Here is a 17,608-nt window from a genome sequence, read left to right as displayed (position 1 = left end):
CAATGTATAGACGATATAGGCAATGCTATTAACCTGATTGTAATTAATTTAAGCAATAATGTAGATTTGAATTAATTGATGTATTCCCCAGACTGATAAAATCAACAGATATGTCATGCTTTATGGACAAGAAACCATCTCAAGATGATTGATCTTCTGTGTATCACAATAGAGAAAACTCGAGTAGTAAAATGTGAACTTTATTATTATGATAATGCATCGACTACGTAACATGTTACAAGAAAAATTTATCAAGATATATTTTGACTGTTTTAAAAATTAAGTATTATGTTTATTTGAAGTATAATTATGAAGCAAAAACAAACGTTTAATAATGAAAAGAATGTTTCGAAATTATTATAATTACGGGAAAGCTATGCAATTAACTCTTGTGAATGTCGTGAATCGAAATATGATTTCAAATCTTGAAATATCTTATCTATCATTGAATTTACTCAGTGCTGACATGACAATAGATATATACACTGAAATAAAATTAAAACTTATATTACATATGTTCATATTGGTGTTACTTTATTGTGTAAATCATTGCAGAACAATACGTCATTTAGATTTGAGAATTTAAAATATTAATTACATATATTTTTACATAGTCACAAAGTTTATTTTAAATCAATTAAGTGATATGTGCATCTTTGTTTTAATTTCATCGCGAAATTAAGTTAGAAATATTATATTAGATATTTCATAAATACAAAAGATGTTTCATAGAGATGCATTTATAACATCAATACATTTAAACAATTTAAACGTATTAAAAATTTATTTGCAACTAAGTGTCAAAATATATAATAAAAGTGTACACTTTTCAAATAATTTTTCTTTATGCATATATTTATACACATGAACTTTTTTGAACTTAAAACATCATATCATTATATTTTAATCAGAATGATATAGGAGAAAGTATTTTATTATCTAGTAAAGGGTATCTTTTATGTTATGTACCTCTTTCTAGATAGTTATTTGGGTAATATTGTTTGCAGTCTTGTTATCGCAAGAATGCGACATGACCATAAATTGTGCCAAGATTAATATGTACGTTGTAATGCTACCCGCCATCTAAAAATAAGAAAAGAATAAACAATATATATCTTATTAATGCAAATGATCTATTACTCACCGCAGCAAGAAGCGTCGCGTCTACAGTAAGACCTTTCGTGGAAAATGTACTTTGTGCGCAATGCAATATTTGCAAAGAAAATATATGCAGCTGCCATGTCGGATTGCAAAATAAAGAATTGGAAAATGTAATTACATAAATCAAGTGGATTTAATATATATAAAATTGCATTAGCACGAGACATTTTCATAGCAAAATATATACGAATTAAATTACATTTTTCCTACCTCTTCTTTGATTTGCTCATCGCTGGTACAGTTAAGTACATCATGAATAGTGGTGGCCATCTCAAATGCTTGGTTCTTGCTGGTTTGGCAGGCCCACACTATCAATATTAATTTTAAAAGGCAAAATGCTATACTTGTTAAGAAGAACATATCACGAAACTTATTATCCAACATTATAGACACTCCATTTTGCCATCGAATCACATGAGAATATATTTCAAAAGTGGTTTCGGTAAAGGTCAAGGCTGTAGTAGCAAGGAGTTGTAGACTGAAAATTACATTTAGCATTTGCATTCTATCGCTGAATATTAAATGTTGCTTTTTCAGGGTCTTGAGCTTTATCAGTAATAACTGATTTTCCTGCGTGTCGCAAATCAGTCTGGAAACATATGATTTATCGTTCATGTCATTTTGCAAATGTGCCAGATTGTCGTTGATTCTTTTGAAACAGGCTTTTAATACACAAACGCAATTCAAATATTGCATATCCATATTAAACACCAACAAAGCGATGTATGTTGATAACACAAAACACATGAAATGTTCAGTTTCTCTGAAATAATATACGGATTCCTGTATAATTACGAAGAAGCTGCCTAAGATGTCCTTTACGTGGATCCATCTAGACAGTTTCTGATATGTTTCTGAAGGTAGTTTTGAAGAGATCTCCAGCATGGCCTGTAGTACACGCATTCTAGGACCGCTTAAGACATACGTAATGATCGCTATAAAACCACCGAATATAAAATAGCTGATAGCCTCAAGATTCTTGGTTATGTCTCCATAACTGACTGTTTTAGTAATGAGAATCTTATGGAAAGTGTTCAATTCGAAAATGCAGAACACGCAAAGAAAAAAGGCCAGCAGAATGTTGCGCAGTCTAGAAGTCTCGATGGTCGAAGCGTTAATCTTATACGGAAATATTCCGATGATGCGACAGAAGATGAAGCCAGGGGACATCAAAGACTGAAAGTCTGTGGCGTGAAATAGTTGCCATCTTTTCCACATTTTACTCTCGGTTTGCTCTTGAAATTTTGACGATGAACTGAACATTATCGAAGTATGAAGAACAATAATTTATGTTATTGATGACAATCTAAGGACCGTATTAGTCGTATTGTTTATGCACTTTAACATATATACAAGTGAGAATTCTATTATAAATACAACTATTTAAATAGTTGTCTTTCAACAAGTGCGTATACCAGAATGGTCTCCTTATTGTTAATTTACATTCGGTGCCTTTCAATTTAAAACTGCGAGCACGTCAAGTAACAATACAGAACTAAAGAGATGATGTGTTAGGCGTAAAGTAACCATGACACTCTTCGATCGGCAAATATCATTCTGAAATGCTGTGTGTAAAATAATAATGATGCTGTAATTGCTGGTAGCATGCAACTCATTAGTTCACACGTGTAACAGCGTATTGAGTATGTGTAACATCATTAGGTGCAATTACGTACATTAGAGTTTTTAAAGTTTCATTAATAACGATTATCGAATTTTAAATTCCTTAGAAAATGTCCGATGTCTTTATGCTGTTACTTCTAGAGATGTTTCAGTTTTTATTTTAGATAAAATATAAAGAAAATTTTTATGTTCCTAATTTAAAAAATATTGACGCATACATTTTCTGCCGATAAAAAATACATTACTGTCAACATTTGGTCAACTTTATAGGCAAATGTGCGCCACAAATTGTTTTTGCATATCTGAACATATTAAACCAAACTTGATTTGTACGTAGTGTTGTACATTAAAGGCCTATAAATTGCGTTACTTGCGTTCTCAGAAATAATGTTACCGTGAAGTCTCAAAGGAAACTTTACAATTTTGTTGCAAGCGAAATGATAGAAAAAAATTCCGTAGATTAGTCGTTGACAGTAAGAAAAAAGACTAGCACTTTGTAGTAATATGGAAAAATGTGCTGAAAATTATGTACTGCATACTCTTGTTTCTCCAATGCGGGACGCTTGGATATAGGATATTTATAATAAGTCCAAGGCAACATTTTTCCGAAATATATTTCGTATAACCAACACGGTGCACTAAAAATACATTAATTAAAGTGAAACTTTTTAAATCATTATTTAAAGTATTTTGTCAATATATTAAATATGTAATATAAAGTTTTATCAGATGTCTCTACATATGCACGTATATGTATAACTGTCGCTATATGCATATATAAAATACAGAGCAATTATATTCAATGTATAATACAAGAATGAACATAAATGCTTTTACAGAGTTTAATCAAACATTTTTCATTATATAGGTATATAGAACTCTTTATGTTTTATAATTTTTTTAGATTATTTCTGTCATATTAATAGCTTTTCTGTCACAAGAATGCGTTGTGACCAAGAATTGTATTAAGATTAACAAATACGTAGTGATGCTACCCACCATCTAAAAGAAATGTCGTAAAAGTCAACAATATTTAATTGTTTGAAGCAAATAATCGGCTACTCACCGCAGTGAGAAGCGTTGCATCCACAGTAAGACCTTTTGCAGAAAATACATTTTCTCGATGCAGTATTTGCATAGAAAATAGTTGCAACTGTAACGTTATTATAATAAACGTTATTATAATATAATATTATAATAATCAGTAAATAACTAAATTAATAAGCAAGTGTATTGAGAAATATAACTATTAATTTGAATGAATATATAAAGTACATTAGTACTTGATAAAAGTGGACAAATTAAATTACATTTTACTACCTCGTCTTTGATTTGCTTATCGCTGGTGCTGTTAAGCAGATCGTGAACGGTGATACCAATCTTTGCAGCTTGATCTTTACCACTATCGCAAGCCCATACTATCAATACTATTTTTATAGCATAATATATCACGGACATCATGAAAAACGCGTATAAAAATTCTTGTTCCCCTTTGGCCATGAACAAGACTATATAGAAGTACAAGTTAAAAGTAATCTCAGAGAAACTTATGACTATAGTAACAATGAGCTGCAAACTGAATATCTTGTTCAGCATCTGAACTGTGTCGCTGACTATCAGATGTTGCTTCTTCAAGGTTTTAAGTTTCATCAGCAGAAATGGATTTCTCTGCTCGTGGTAGATCCGCCTGAGTAGATGAGGTTTATCACTCATCACGAGTTCCTGCACCTTCTCCAAATTATCGTTAATTTTCTTGAAACAGATTTTCAATACACACACGCAATTCATGTATAGCATGTCCATTTCAAATAGCAATAAGGAGAGATACGTTGCAAATATTGTTAGCAAGATTGAATACAGAGAAAACTTAACGATACATATTATTGCCAGGATGATCATGGCGAAGACACCAAAAATGTCCTTGATATGAATTAGCCTGGATAACTTTTGATATGATTCCGGCGGTAGTTTCGAAGAGATATCCAGGACGGTTTGTAGCAAGAGCAGTCGTGGATTCCTCGAGACATACGTGACGATCACCACGAAACTACTGAGTGTATAAAAACTGTAACGCTCAAGAGATTTAGGTACGCCTACAGACATCATTATTCCGAAACTATCGAGCTCGTAGAAAATAAATATCCCATAAACGCAGAAGATGCAGATAACAACTGTCGATAGGATGTAAAGTGATCCCGAAGCCTCCAAATTTGAATCGTTGATCTTGTATGGGAATATTCCAAGAATGCGGCAGACTGTGAAGCAAGGACACATCAGGGATTGAAAATCCGTGGCGTGAAAAAACCGCCATCTTTTTCGCATATTGCTGTTTGCTCGTTTCTGAAATTATTATGACAAAAACTGAATATAAGAAGCGAAATTTTGCTGGAGAACAATAACTTAATGTACACATCTAAAAATGATTTATCACATTATCAATACACTGTGTCATCAATGTGGGCGTGATTACGAAAACTTCTTCTATAAATGCAGTTTTGAAATTCGTCGTTCAACGGCGGTTGCGTAGCTCCTTCTTTCCGATCTATACGTAACAAGTTTAAGTTGAAAACTACGAGCAGTTGTTGTGTCGAGTAGCGGGAAATACCTCAAAGATCATATGTTAGTCGTGAAGTAACCATGGCGTTCTTCGATCTGTACTTGTCACCGAAGTGAAGTACATAAAGAAATTATCTTATTGTAACAATGTACCAACCATACATCAAATCTTGTAGACACACACAAAGTACGGGAGAATCAATTGCACAATATCTATATGAATTAACACCCCTTAAAGATTATTTATTAATAATCATTCTGTATGGCGCATTTTTATTGTATATTTAGAACATTTGAGATCGCCCTTTGTATTTGAGATTTAACTAATATTTGTAAGTATATAGAAGATATTCTGGTACGCGTATTATAATAATTATCGAAAAAAAACATCGATACATATAAACTCAATCAAACGTATGTTGTCATTAACATTTGCTTTTTGAATTTAATATAGATTAATCGTAATTACAAATTATTTTGTGAATGTATTAAAATATAATACAAACTTTCAACTTTTGTATAATATTACTCACTAATGTGCTGCTAAACTATGTTACGTATATTTCGAGAAATTATAATATTCTAGTGGGGGACAAAAAGCTAACTAATGTAATGTTAATAAGTTAAGTCATAATGTAAAAGCAATGATATTATCTCAATTAGACTTAATCTAATTAATTATGTAGATGAAAATGTATTGATATTTCTAATCAATTTAGCTAGTATGACGTGCTTTGTGAACAAGAAAATATGTCAAAGTGAGTTCTTTTTGTATTTCAGCAACAATAAAATGAAATAAACGATCGAAAGAAAGTGATCATTACAGTAATTATATTAAGCTTCTCAAGGAATATTTAAGCAAATTACTAGTAAATGAAAATTAACTGTACACCTTCAATATATTACATGAGATGTTCTAAGACAAAGACATGTCACAACTATTAAGAATCAATTTGATTCTCTTTGAAATATAATGTTAAACATAAAAATAGAAGAGAGATACTTTTTATAAGTGCTTATTTTAAGATTTAAGAAGTAAAACAACACTTTTAACGATTATATTTCATTTTGAACAAATATCGCCTCAGAACGATGAGATATATAAACAGATTTTTTAAACATAACTTCTGTGGCATTTCATATTTAGAACTGTCTATCTCTATTTTCCATAAATGTAACTTTTTTTTAGTACTATCACTTATGTTTCAATGATATTTTTAGTACTATCACTTATGTTTCAATGATATTCAATGATAATTATTTTGAACAAATGTGAGCATTAATTATGCAGAGCTGAAGGTATTTAATAAGTCGAAAAAGATACTTAGATTCTTAGAAATTTTATACGTTTTTCACTCGTGATACATTTAAATATACAAGACATTAAAGATTTATTTAAAATTTGATATAATTATTCCATGTTTATATAACTATTTATATTAAAATAATATTGATTTAATGTTTTAATACACGCATGATAAAGTTAAATATGTACACGCATGTATGTATACATACGAATAAGTGCTTATGAATATAAAAGGAATCTTTCTTTGATTATTTCCTTTTATGAAATTACATTATTTATAGTTTATTGATTGTAGAATTTCCATCGCAAGAATGTGCTATCTTCATGAATTGTAGCAAAATTAACATATATGTAGTGACAGTACCCACCATCTGAAATCATAATGAATGACAAAAATTTGTTAAATTTCGGTAATTGAAACAAACAATCGATTACTTACCGTAGCGAAATATTTCGCGTCTATATTGAGACCTTTGGCAAAAAACGTACTGCTATGTAGTATTTGTAAAGAAAACAACTGCAACTGTAATGTTAAATTCCAAAATTGTTCAGCATAGGATAGAAAAATGTAATTATACTAAATATTTCACGTATAAAAACTACAGTATACCATGCAATATTTTAAAAGAAAACTATACAAGTAATATTGCACTTTTACTACCTCATGTTTTATTTGCTCATCTTTGTTGCTGTTCAGTACATCATGAATCGTAGTACGGATCTCTTCGGCCTGATTCTTGCCGGTCTCGCAAACCCACGCAAGTAACAATAATTTTACAATGCTATATATCGTGCCTATTAGCATCATTTCATTTATTTCTGTCAAATTTAAAATCTCATTATACCACTCCACTATATGGAAATAGTGGTACAGTCCGAAAATGATTCCAGAGAAGCATGTTACTATCGTAGCAAGAAGTTGCAAACTGAAACTTCTGTTCAGCATCTGTACTGTGTTGCTGATCATCAGATGTTGCTTCTTCAGAGTCTTAAGTTTCATTATCAGGAATGTATTTCTCTGCTCATAAAACATCATGGTAACAGGTGGTTTCTTGTTTATTATAAATTCTTGCATATATAAAAGACTATTGTTAATTTCTTTATAACAGGCCTTCAATATACAGACACAGTTCATATACAACATATCCATTGTAAATGGTAGTAGAACTGCGTGTGTTGAAAATATCATGAAGATGATATTGAAGCCCATCATTTTGTACACGTATAGAAAAACGTTGCAGATCATACATAAGGAACCAAAGATATCTTTGGTGTGAATTAATCTAGATAACTTCTGGTATGATTTCGGTGACAGTCTCGAAGAGATCTCTTTTATGGTCTGCAACAAGCGCATTCGCGAACTGCTCGAGACGAGCGTGACAATTATTATAAAACAACATGGTACAGAAGAGCAGATAATTTCTAAAGAAGATGTTATGGCTTCGAAGTTTGTACTCTTTGTAATAATATTGAGCTGATAGAGAATTGTCAGAGTGAAAACACATGAGACACAGGTAGTTATAACCGATAAGATATACTGTGGTCTTGAAGTCTCAAAGATCATATCATTGATTGTGTATGGAAATGTTCCGAGAATGCGGCACAATGTAAAACAGGGATACATCAAACTTTGAAAATCTGTGGCATGAAGGAATTTTTGCATTTCGCTTTTTATATTTGTTTTCGAAATTTTAGTAACACTGTTAGTTAACGAAATGCTATATGTAGACGAACATTAATTTAAGTCGTTTAAATATCAGCCTAAAAATTATATTAATCACGATCTCAACACACTTTTAGTACAAACATGATTATAAAATCCTTTCTTTAAGTTTAATTCTTAACTATATTTTTCCACTGCATATGCATCAATCGAAATAAACCTTTTCTTTCCTATTTGTACTTAGCAAGTTCCAGTTTAATACTGCAATGAATTGTTACAAAGAAGAGTGAGGTATTACTTGGTTGTATGTTAGTCATGAAGTAACCATGGCGTTCTTCGATCTATAAAATGCAGTGTTTAATGTAATAATAGGTATATAATTGCTGATATGTACTAACAATGCATTTATTATTCAAATAAGAAATGAACTACATAAACTATATATTGTTCATATAAATTACTAATTCCTGAAAATTATTTAATATTAGTTCTTAAATTGTTATTATACATTTTTATTATGCTGGTTTGACAAACATCTATGTGCAATATAGTATTTTCTTGGAACACAATTTCTTTTTTGGTGAAACAGAGTAAATTCACGTACTTTTAAATCGATAACCGATTTAAATGTTTTGTCGCTTGCGAGCATTTTATACAATCTCCTCGCCACTATGAATAATATTACCTCAGCCGCTAGGCGTGCATCTCATCAATACTATCGAGGCACGTGACAAACTTCTTCGCAATAATTGATAAATACTTAAGATTTTATGGTTGTTTTTTAACTGTCAAGAAAAAAGAATAATTTTTAAGCCAATATATGATATTACTCCGCCAGCAATTATTAAAATGGGGGGTGAGTAATTCGACACCACTGGCACCAGGAAAACCTCCTTTATTAGCACAACGTTTCGGCTATGGATTTTGGCTCTTATCAAGTGCAATAATTTTTCAATTTCGGATACTTTAAAAATGTGCTAAGTGATTTTAAGTCTTTCTTTACCTACATCTTTCCAGTTAAAAATGGCATGCAAGAATTCTTAACATGTCATTTCATGTCTCTAACCTTACGATTTTCAATACACCCATGGTGAGCGCAGGATTCATAAATAAGATGTCAGATGTAAATTCCGAACATTGGTTATATGTATTTTTTTAACATTATCGAAAATGAATTTTACTTTGTATTGATTTTCTGATATTTGTATTATACAGACACATATAATGTCTTTATTTGCAAGAAACTGGGGTTAGAATGTTAAAATATTTAAGAAATTTAATACAAATGATAGAGATAACTTACTAAAAAATTTATTTTGTTTCTCATTCACGACATATTTAAATATATAAAACATCAAAGATTTATTTGAAATTGGGTATAAATATTTTATGTTAATATTAAACAATATTTACCACAAATATGATATTATTTTAATACATGCATAATAAAATTTCATCTATGTACATACGAGTGCATGTATCTATACGAATAAAACGTCTATAGGAATAACAGTTTACAAATGTAAAAAAAATATCTCTCTTCGATTAAGTCCTTTATAGACTTACATTATTCATGTAATATTAATTGCATATTTTTCATCGCAAGATTGTGATATCTTCAAGAATTGTAGCACAATTAACATATATGTAGTAATGGTACCCACCATCTAAAAGAGCAATAAAAAAGTGTTACATTTCTTTAAATTAATTAAAAGAACCGACCGATTACTCACAGCAGCGAGAAACGTTGCGTCCACGTTGAAAGCTTTGGCAGAATATGTATCTTTGCTATGTAATAGTTGTAAAGAAAACAACTGCAACTGTAATGTTAAAATACAAAAATTTTATACGATTGGAAAATTTAATTATACTTAAGCAGATTTAATATGTAAAAATGACACACAATACAGTATATAATATGTTGTAAGAAAAATATACAAGTTACATCGCACTTTCATTACCTCATTTTTTATTTGCTCATCTCTGCTGCTGTTAAGTACATCGTGAATCGTAGTACGGATCTCTTGAGCTTGATTCTTGCCGGTCTCGCAAGCCCACACGAGCAACGTTAATTTTATAATACTATATGTCGTGCCTATTAAGAACATGTTATTGATTTCTTCCTTCATATCCATAAATCCATTGTACCATTGGATTATGTTGAAGGAGAAGTACAGTCCAAGAATGGCCACAGAAAAGTTTAATACTATCGTAGCTAGAAGGTATGAACTGAAAATTATGTTCAACTTCTGTACTGTGTTGCTGATCATCAGATGTTGCTTCTGCAGAGCCTTAATTTTCATAATCAAGAATGCATTTTTCTGCTCGTAGTGAAACATGGTAGTACGTAGTTCTTTATTTATTATGAACTCTTGTATATGTAGAAGACTAGTGTTAATTTCCTTGTAACAGATTTTTAATATGCAAACGCAGTTCATATATAGCATATCCATTGCAAACACTAGTAGCATTGTATGCATTGAAAATATCATGAAGAAGATATTCATGCCTATTTTGTAATAGTACAGAAGATTTAGACAGGCAAGATAGAAGAAACCAAAGATGTCTTTGGCGTGAATTAGTCTTGATAACTTCTGGTATGACTTCGGAGATAGTTTCAAAGATATTTTCATTATTGTCTGTAGCAAGTGCATTCGTGAATTGCTCAAGACGAGCGTAACGATTAATATAAAACAATTTATTACATCATAGCAATTCATTTCAAAAGACGTGGTGATGGTTTCAAAGTTTGTAGTTTTTGTAAAAACATTGAATACGTAGAAGAGTATCAGATGGACAATAGATGAAGCAGACATAATTATAATTGATATAATATATTGTGGTTTCGAAATCTCGAAGATCGAATTGTTGATCTTGTATGGGAATGTTCCGAGAATGCGGCACAATGTAAAGCAGGGGTGCATCAAACTTTGAAAATCTGTGGCATAAAAGAGTTGCCATCTTCTTTGTATTTTGTTTCTCACTGGTTTTGTAAATTTTATCGACATAATTAATAAAATAGTATGTACGGACCAACAATAATTTAAATTGTATGAATATTATCCTAAAAGTTATTAATTACTCTTGCCAACACACTTTGAATTAACGTAAACTTGATTGCAAAATCTTTTTCTTTTAAATTTATTTTTCCACAGCACACATATGCCACAGCAACTTTTACAATAAACTCTTTATTTTCCATTTATACTTAACAAGTTCCAGTTTAATACTGCAAGCAAGTGGACGAAGAATAAAGTATTACTTGATCTTATGTTAGTCATAAAGTAACCATGGCGCTCTTAATCTATCATCTATGAAATGTAGTACTTAATGTAATGATATTGATATAATTTCTGCATATACTAACAATATATTTAATTACTAAAAATAGGAACTGTGAACTATACAGTGTCTAAATAAATCAATAAATTTTGGAAGTTAATAATAATTTCTTGATTTATTAAACATTATTGTATAAGCCAAATTAATTGCAAGAAAGTGATATCTTCAAAAATTGTAGCACAATTAACATATATGTAGTGGTAGTACGCACAATCTAAAAGAATAACAAAAAACATGTTAAATTTCTTTAAATTAATTAAAATAACCGACCGATTACTCACAGCAGCGAGAAACGTTGCGTCCACATTGAAAGCTTTGGTAGAAAATGTATTTCCCCCATGCAATATTTGTAAAGAAAACAACTGCAACTGTAATGTTAAATTGTAAAAGTGTCATATGATTGAAAGATTTAATTATTCCTAAGTAGATATCATACATAAAAATCACAATAGTATTGTATCGTATGTTACAAGAAAAATATATAAATCACAATGCACTTTTACTACCTCATTTTTTATTTGCTCATCTCTGCTACTATTAAGTACATCGTGAATCGTAGTACGGATCTTTTGAGCTTGATTCTTGCCAGTTTCGCAAGCCCACACAAAGAACATTATCTTTGTAATATGATATGTCGTGCCCGTTAAGAACATGTTAGTGATTTGTTTATTCGAATTCATAACTTTATCATACCATTGAATTACGTCGAAGTAATAGTACAGTCCAAAAACGAGTTCAATAAACCCATCTACTATTGTAGCAAGAAGTTGCAAACTGAAAATTATGTTTAACTTCTGTACTGTCTTGTTGATTATCAGATATTGTTTTTGCAGAGACTTAATTTTCATAATTAATATTGAATTGTTCTGCTCATAGTGAGATATGGTAACAGACAGTTCTTTATTTATTATGGATTCTTGTATATGTAGAAGGCTATTGTTAATATCCTTGTAACAGGCCTTCAATATGCAAACACAGTTTATATACAGCATATCCATTGTAAATATTAGTAAATCTGTATATATGAGAAATATCATGTCCAAGATATTTGCGTTTATATTGTAATAGTATCGAAAAACGGCGCAGGTTAACCAGAAGGAACCAAAAATATCTTTGGTGTGAATTAATCTAGATAACTTCTGATGAGACTCTGGAGACAATCTCGAAGAAATCTGCATTATGGTTTGCAGTAAGCGCATTCGCGGACGGGTCAAGATGAGCGTAACGATAGCTGTAAGACCAGCCAATATACAATAGGTGCTTATATGAAGAGACGCTGTTATGTTTTCAAACTTTGTAAATAATATAAAACAGTTGAACAGATACAGTGTTTTCAGATGCAAAACACATAATGCAGAGGTAATTATAATCGATAAGATATAAAGCGGTTTTGAAATCTCGAAGATCGAATTGGTGACGTTGTATGGAAATGTCCCGACAATGCGGCACAATGTAAAACAGGGATACATCAAACTTTGAAAATCTGTGGCATAAAAGAGCTGCCACCTTTTTTGCATTTTGCTGTTCACTCGTTTTTTTAAATTTATCAACACACTGATTAACATAGTGTTAGACGAACAATAGTTTAAACCTTATAAATATCAGCCCAAAAATTATTAATCACGTTATGGACACACTTTTAAGACAAACGGGAGTGCAAAATCGTTCTTTTAGATTTAGTCCCTAAGATTATTTTTCCACTGCATATGTGTAAATAGAAATAAACTCTTTCTTTTCCATTTACACTCATCAAGTTCCAGTTTAATACTGCGAGCAGTTGTTGCAACGAAGTATAAAGTGTTAATCGATCGTATGTTAGTCATGAAGTAACCATGGTGCTCTTTAATCTATTATTTATAACATACGATACGTAAGGTAATAATATGTAATTGCTGAGACGTATTAATAATGCATATTTATTCAAAAAGACTACTAATGACTAATGATGACTAATTTTAAAGATGTCAAGATATCCGTCAATAAAATAAAATAATGCATTGTGGAATTACATTATTTATGAAATATTAATTGCAGATCTTTCATCGCAAGACTGTGATATCTTCAAGAACTGTAGCACAATTAACATATGCGTAGTGATGGTACCCACCATCTAAAAGAACAATATAAAACATGTTAAATTTTTTTAAATTAATTAAAACAATCGATCGATTACTCACAGCAGTGAGGAACGTTGCGTCCACATTGAAAGCTTTGGTAGAAAATGTATTTCCCCCATGCAATATTTGTAAAGAAAACAACTGCAACTGTAATGTTAAATTGTAAAAGTGTCATATGATTGAAAGCTTTAATTATACTTAAGTAGATATGGTGCATAAAAATCACAATAGTATGGTATCGTATGTTACAAGTAAAATATATATAATAAATCACAATGCACTTTTATTACCTCATTTTTTATTTGCTCATCTCTGCTACTATTAAGTACATCGTGAATCGTAGTACGGATCTTTTGATCTTGATTCTTGCCAGTTTCGCAAGCCCACACAATGAACATTGACTTTGTAATATGATATGTCGCGTCCAATAAGAACATGTTAGTGACTTGTTTATTCGAATTCTTAACTTTATCATACCATTGAATTACGTTGAAGTAATAGTACAGTCCAAAAACGATTTCAATAAACCCAACAACTATTGTAGCAAGAAGTTGCAAACTGAAAATTATGTTTAACTTGTGTACTGTCTCGTTGATTATCAGATATTGTTTTTGCAGCGACTTAATTTTCATAATCAATAGTGAATTGTTCTGCTCATAGTGAGATATGGTAACAGACAGTTCTTTGTTTATTATGAATTCTTGTATATGTAGAAGGCTATTGTTAATATCCTTGTAACAGGCCTTCAATATACAAACACAATTTATATATAGCATATCCATTGTAAACAATAGCAAATCTGTATATAGGAAAACTATCATATCCAAGCTATTTGTGCCTAAGTTGGAATGAAATCGAAAATAGGCGCACATTAAACAGAAGGAACCAAAGATGTCTTTGGAGTGAATTAATCTTGATAACTTCTGGTAAGACTCTGGAGACAATCTCGAAGAGATCTGCATTACAGTCTGTAGCAAGCGCATTCGCAGCCTGCTCAAGATCAGTGTGACGATAGCTATAAAACCAGCCAATATACAATAGGTGTCTACTTCAAGAGACGCAGTTATATCTTCAAACTTTGTAAAAATCTTAAAAACTTTGAACCGATGTAGTATTTTCAGATGCCCAACACATAATGCACAGGTAATTATAATCGATAAGATATAAAGCGGTTTTGAAATCTCGAAGATCGAATTGGTGACGTTGTATGGAAATGTTCCGACAATACGGCACAATGTAAAACAGGGATACATCAAACTTTGAAAATCTGTGGCATTAAAGAGCTGCCACCTTTCTTGCATTTTGCTGTTCACTTGTTTTTGAAAATTTATCAACATACTGATTAACACAGTGTTAGACGAACAATAGTTTAAACCTTATGAATATCAGCTTAGAAATTATTAATCACGTTATGGAAACACTTTTAAGACGAACAGAATTGCAAAATTCTTCTTTTAGATTTAATCCCTAAAATTATTTGTCCACTGCATATGTGTAAATAGAAATATACTCTTTCCTTTCCATTTATTCTTAACAAGTGCCAGTTTAATACTGCGAGCAGCTGTTGCGACGAAGTATAAAGTGTTAATTGATCGTATGTTAGTAATGAAGTAACCATGGAGCTCTTTAATCTATTATTTATAACATACGTTACGTAAGGTAATAATATGTAATTGCTGAGACGTATTAATAATGCATATTTATTCAAAAAGACTACTAATGACTAATGATGACTAATTTTAAAGATGTCAAGATATCCGTCAATAAAATAAAATAATGCATTGTGGAATTACATTATTTATGAAATATTAATTGCAGATCTTTCATCGCATGACTGTGATATCTTCAAGAACTGTAGCACAATTAACATATATGTAGTAATAGTACCCACCATCTAAAAGAACAATATAAAACATGATAAATTTTTTTAAATTAATTAAAACAACCGATCGATTACTCACAGCAGTGAGGAACGATGCGTCCACATTGAAAGCTTTGGCAGAAAATGTATTTCCCCCATGCAATATTTGTAAGGAAAACAACTGCAACTGTAATGTTAAATTGTAACAGTGTCATATAGTTGGAAGATTTAATTATGCTTAAGTAGATATCACACATAAAAATCATAATAGTATAGTATCGTATGTTATAAGAAAAATATATAAATCATATTGCATGTTTACCTCATTTTTTATTTGCTCATTTCTGCTACTATTAAGTACATCATGAATCGTAGTACGGATCTTTTGAGCTTGATTCTTGCCAGTTTCGCAAGCCCACACAACAAATGTTAACTTTGTAATATGGTATGTTATGATCATTAAGAACATGTTAGTGATTTGATCTTTCGAATTCATAACTTTATCATACCATTGAATTACGTGGAAGTAATAGTACAGTCCTAAAATGATTTCAGTAAACCCAAGTGCTATTGTAGCAAGAAGTTGCAAACTGAAAATTATGTTCAACTTGTGTACTGTCTCGTTGATCATCAGGTATTGCTTTTGCAGGGACTTAATTTTCATAATCAAGAGTGGATTTGTCTGCTCGTAATGAGATATAGTAACATGCAGTTCTTTGTTTATTGTAAATTCTTGTATATGTAGAAGTCTATTGTTAATATCCTTGTAACAGGCCTTCAATATGCAAACACAATTTATATACAGCATGTCCATTGTAAACAATAGTAATTCTGTATATAGGACACCTATCATGTTCAAGCCTTTTATGCCTATGTTGAAATAAAATCGAAAATTGGCGCACATTAAACAGGAGGAACCAAAGATGTCTTTGGAGTGAATTAATCTTGATAATTTCTGGTAAGACTCTGGAGACAATCTCGAAGAGATCTGCATTACGGTCTGTAGCAAGCGCATTCGTAGACTGCTCAAGATGAGTGTGATGATAGTTATAAAACCAGCCAATGTACAATAGGTGCATACTTCAAGAGACGCGGTTATATCTTCAAACTTTGTAAAAATCTTAAAAAAATCGTACTGATACAGATTTCTCAGATGCAAAGCACATAATGCACAGGTAATTATAATCGATAAGATATAAAGCGGTTTTGAAGACTCGAAGATCGAATTGGTGACGTTGTATGGAAATGTCCCGACAATGCGGCACAATGTAAAACAGGGATACATCAAACTTTGAAAATCTGTGGCATAAAAGAGCTGCCACCTTTTTTGCATTTTGCTGTTCACTTGTTTTTAAAAGTTTATCAACATACTGATTAACAATGTTTTAGACGAACAATAGTTTAAACCTTATAAATATGAGCTTAGAAATTATTAATCACGTTATTGACGCACTTTTAATACGAACAGGAGTGCAAAATCGTTCTTTTAGATTTTAGTCCCTAAGATTATTTTTCCACTGCATATGTGTAAATAGAAATAAACTCTTTCTTTTCCATTTACACTCATCAAGTTCCAGTTTAATACTGCGAGCAGTTGTTGCAACGAAGTCTAAAGTGTTAATCGATCGTATGTTAGTCATGAAGTAACCATGGAGCTCTTTAAGGCAGGATACCACCTTTGACTGCAATTTTGGAGGCCTTTTTCATGAATTTTTTTTTGCATACAAAGAGTGCGCAGAAACAAAATCGGGTTTAGTCATTCATTAATGTAACTTTAATCTGTAATTACAAAATGAAAAAGTCAAAAATAATCTCTTGTAGGTGGCGCCAAAATACATTCCTTTGGAGGAACACCGTTAGACGGCGTGTCAAATTCCGCTATGTACGTGGCTCCAAGAAAAAAAACCAAAGAATGTTCCTATTAACAACAATATTTTTTAATGGTGTACGTAGGGATTTTACGAAATTTCGATTTTTAA

At 31.1% G+C, this 17,608-nt stretch overlaps 5 protein-coding genes across 6 annotated transcripts; all 5 read right to left on the bottom strand.

The window, feature by feature from the left end:
- Positions 1-859: 859 nt before the first annotated feature.
- Positions 860-2,649, bottom strand: LOC105568947. Its single transcript, XM_012025027.1, has 3 exons — positions 1,372-2,649; positions 1,145-1,234; positions 860-1,083 (listed from the first exon to the last, which is right to left on the bottom strand). The coding sequence occupies exons 1-3, from the start codon at positions 2,422-2,424 to the stop codon at positions 976-978; spliced, it is 1,251 nt and encodes a 416-aa protein (XP_011880417.1). The 5' UTR covers positions 2,425-2,649; the 3' UTR covers positions 860-975.
- An 887-nt stretch (positions 2,650-3,536) lies between these two features.
- On the bottom strand, positions 3,537-5,294 carry LOC105568946. Its single transcript, XM_012025026.1, has 4 exons — positions 5,216-5,294; positions 4,105-5,124; positions 3,851-3,937; positions 3,537-3,786 (listed from the first exon to the last, which is right to left on the bottom strand). The coding sequence occupies exons 1-4, from the start codon at positions 5,234-5,236 to the stop codon at positions 3,685-3,687; spliced, it is 1,230 nt and encodes a 409-aa protein (XP_011880416.1). The 5' UTR covers positions 5,237-5,294; the 3' UTR covers positions 3,537-3,684.
- Positions 5,295-6,846: 1,552 nt separating this feature from the next.
- LOC105568945 lies at positions 6,847-8,371 on the bottom strand. Its single transcript, XM_012025025.1, has 3 exons — positions 7,308-8,371; positions 7,086-7,169; positions 6,847-7,017 (listed from the first exon to the last, which is right to left on the bottom strand). The coding sequence occupies exons 1-3, from the start codon at positions 8,307-8,309 to the stop codon at positions 6,922-6,924; spliced, it is 1,182 nt and encodes a 393-aa protein (XP_011880415.1). The 5' UTR covers positions 8,310-8,371; the 3' UTR covers positions 6,847-6,921.
- Positions 8,372-9,778: 1,407 nt separating this feature from the next.
- LOC105568943 (putative gustatory receptor 28b) lies at positions 9,779-10,662 on the bottom strand. Its single transcript, XM_012025022.1, has 3 exons — positions 10,271-10,662; positions 10,043-10,129; positions 9,779-9,976 (listed from the first exon to the last, which is right to left on the bottom strand). The coding sequence occupies exons 1-3, from the start codon at positions 10,646-10,648 to the stop codon at positions 9,881-9,883; spliced, it is 561 nt and encodes a 186-aa protein (XP_011880412.1). The 5' UTR covers positions 10,649-10,662; the 3' UTR covers positions 9,779-9,880.
- A 1,105-nt stretch (positions 10,663-11,767) lies between these two features.
- Positions 11,768-16,813, bottom strand: LOC105568944. 2 transcript variants are annotated; one of them, XM_012025024.1, is made up of 5 exons: positions 14,059-16,813; positions 13,829-13,915; positions 12,158-13,761; positions 11,933-12,019; positions 11,768-11,865 (listed from the first exon to the last, which is right to left on the bottom strand). In XM_012025024.1, exons 3-5 carry the CDS (start codon positions 13,214-13,216, stop codon positions 11,794-11,796), a joined length of 1,218 nt encoding a protein of 405 aa, XP_011880414.1. In that variant the 5' UTR covers positions 13,217-13,761; positions 13,829-13,915; positions 14,059-16,813; the 3' UTR covers positions 11,768-11,793. The 2 variants fall into 2 exon arrangements, with proteins under 2 accessions (XP_011880414.1, XP_011880413.1); XM_012025023.1 differs by lacking the exons at positions 11,768-11,865; positions 11,933-12,019 and having other exon boundaries at positions 12,762-13,761.
- Between the last annotated feature and the right edge of the window lie 795 nt (positions 16,814-17,608).

This window comes from Vollenhovia emeryi, unplaced genomic scaffold (genome assembly GCF_000949405.1).
Source record: "Vollenhovia emeryi isolate VEMERY1.0 unplaced genomic scaffold, V.emery_V1.0 DF939126.1, whole genome shotgun sequence".
Lineage (NCBI taxonomy): Eukaryota > Metazoa > Arthropoda > Insecta > Hymenoptera > Formicidae > Vollenhovia > Vollenhovia emeryi.
The sequence above is the reverse complement of the archived record's forward strand: the minus strand, read 5'-3'. Positions and strand labels throughout refer to the sequence as shown.

Excerpts from the sequence above, each read along its gene's own strand:
- LOC105568944 (XM_012025023.1), bottom strand. The coding sequence starts at position 15,105 with ATGTTGATAAATTTTCAAAAACAAGTGAACAGCAAAATGCAAGAAAGG. Across the intron at positions 13,916-14,058 it reads ATGAGCAAATAAAAAATGAG|TTGCAGTTGTTTTCTTTACA; the intron begins GTAATAAAAGTG and ends TTAACATTACAG. Across the intron at positions 13,762-13,828 it reads ACGCAACGTTCCTCACTGCT|ATGGTGGGTACCATCACTAC; the intron begins GTGAGTAATCGA and ends TTGTTCTTTTAG.
- LOC105568943 (XM_012025022.1), bottom strand. The coding sequence starts at position 10,648 with ATGTTTCACTACGAGCAGAAAAATGCATTCTTGATTATGAAAATTAAG. Across the intron at positions 10,130-10,270 it reads ATGAGCAAATAAAAAATGAG|TTGCAGTTGTTTTCTTTACA; the intron begins GTAATGAAAGTG and ends TTAACATTACAG. Across the intron at positions 9,977-10,042 it reads ACGCAACGTTTCTCGCTGCT|ATGGTGGGTACCATTACTAC; the intron begins GTGAGTAATCGG and ends TTGCTCTTTTAG.
- LOC105568945 (XM_012025025.1), bottom strand. The coding sequence starts at position 8,309 with ATGCAAAAATTCCTTCATGCCACAGATTTTCAAAGTTTGATGTATCCC. Across the intron at positions 7,170-7,307 it reads ATGAGCAAATAAAACATGAG|TTGCAGTTGTTTTCTTTACA; the intron begins GTAGTAAAAGTG and ends TTAACATTACAG. Across the intron at positions 7,018-7,085 it reads ACGCGAAATATTTCGCTACG|ATGGTGGGTACTGTCACTAC; the intron begins GTAAGTAATCGA and ends TTATGATTTCAG.
- LOC105568947 (XM_012025027.1), bottom strand. The coding sequence starts at position 2,424 with ATGTTCAGTTCATCGTCAAAATTTCAAGAGCAAACCGAGAGTAAAATG. Across the intron at positions 1,235-1,371 it reads ATGAGCAAATCAAAGAAGAG|CTGCATATATTTTCTTTGCA; the intron begins GTAGGAAAAATG and ends CCGACATGGCAG. Across the intron at positions 1,084-1,144 it reads ACGCGACGCTTCTTGCTGCG|ATGGCGGGTAGCATTACAAC; the intron begins GTGAGTAATAGA and ends TCTTATTTTTAG.
- LOC105568946 (XM_012025026.1), bottom strand. The coding sequence starts at position 5,236 with ATGACACAGTGTATTGATAAT. Across the intron at positions 5,125-5,215 it reads TGACACAGTGTATTGATAAT|AAACGAGCAAACAGCAATAT; the intron begins GTGATAAATCAT and ends TAATAATTTCAG. Across the intron at positions 3,787-3,850 it reads ATGCAACGCTTCTCACTGCG|ATGGTGGGTAGCATCACTAC; the intron begins GTGAGTAGCCGA and ends CATTTCTTTTAG.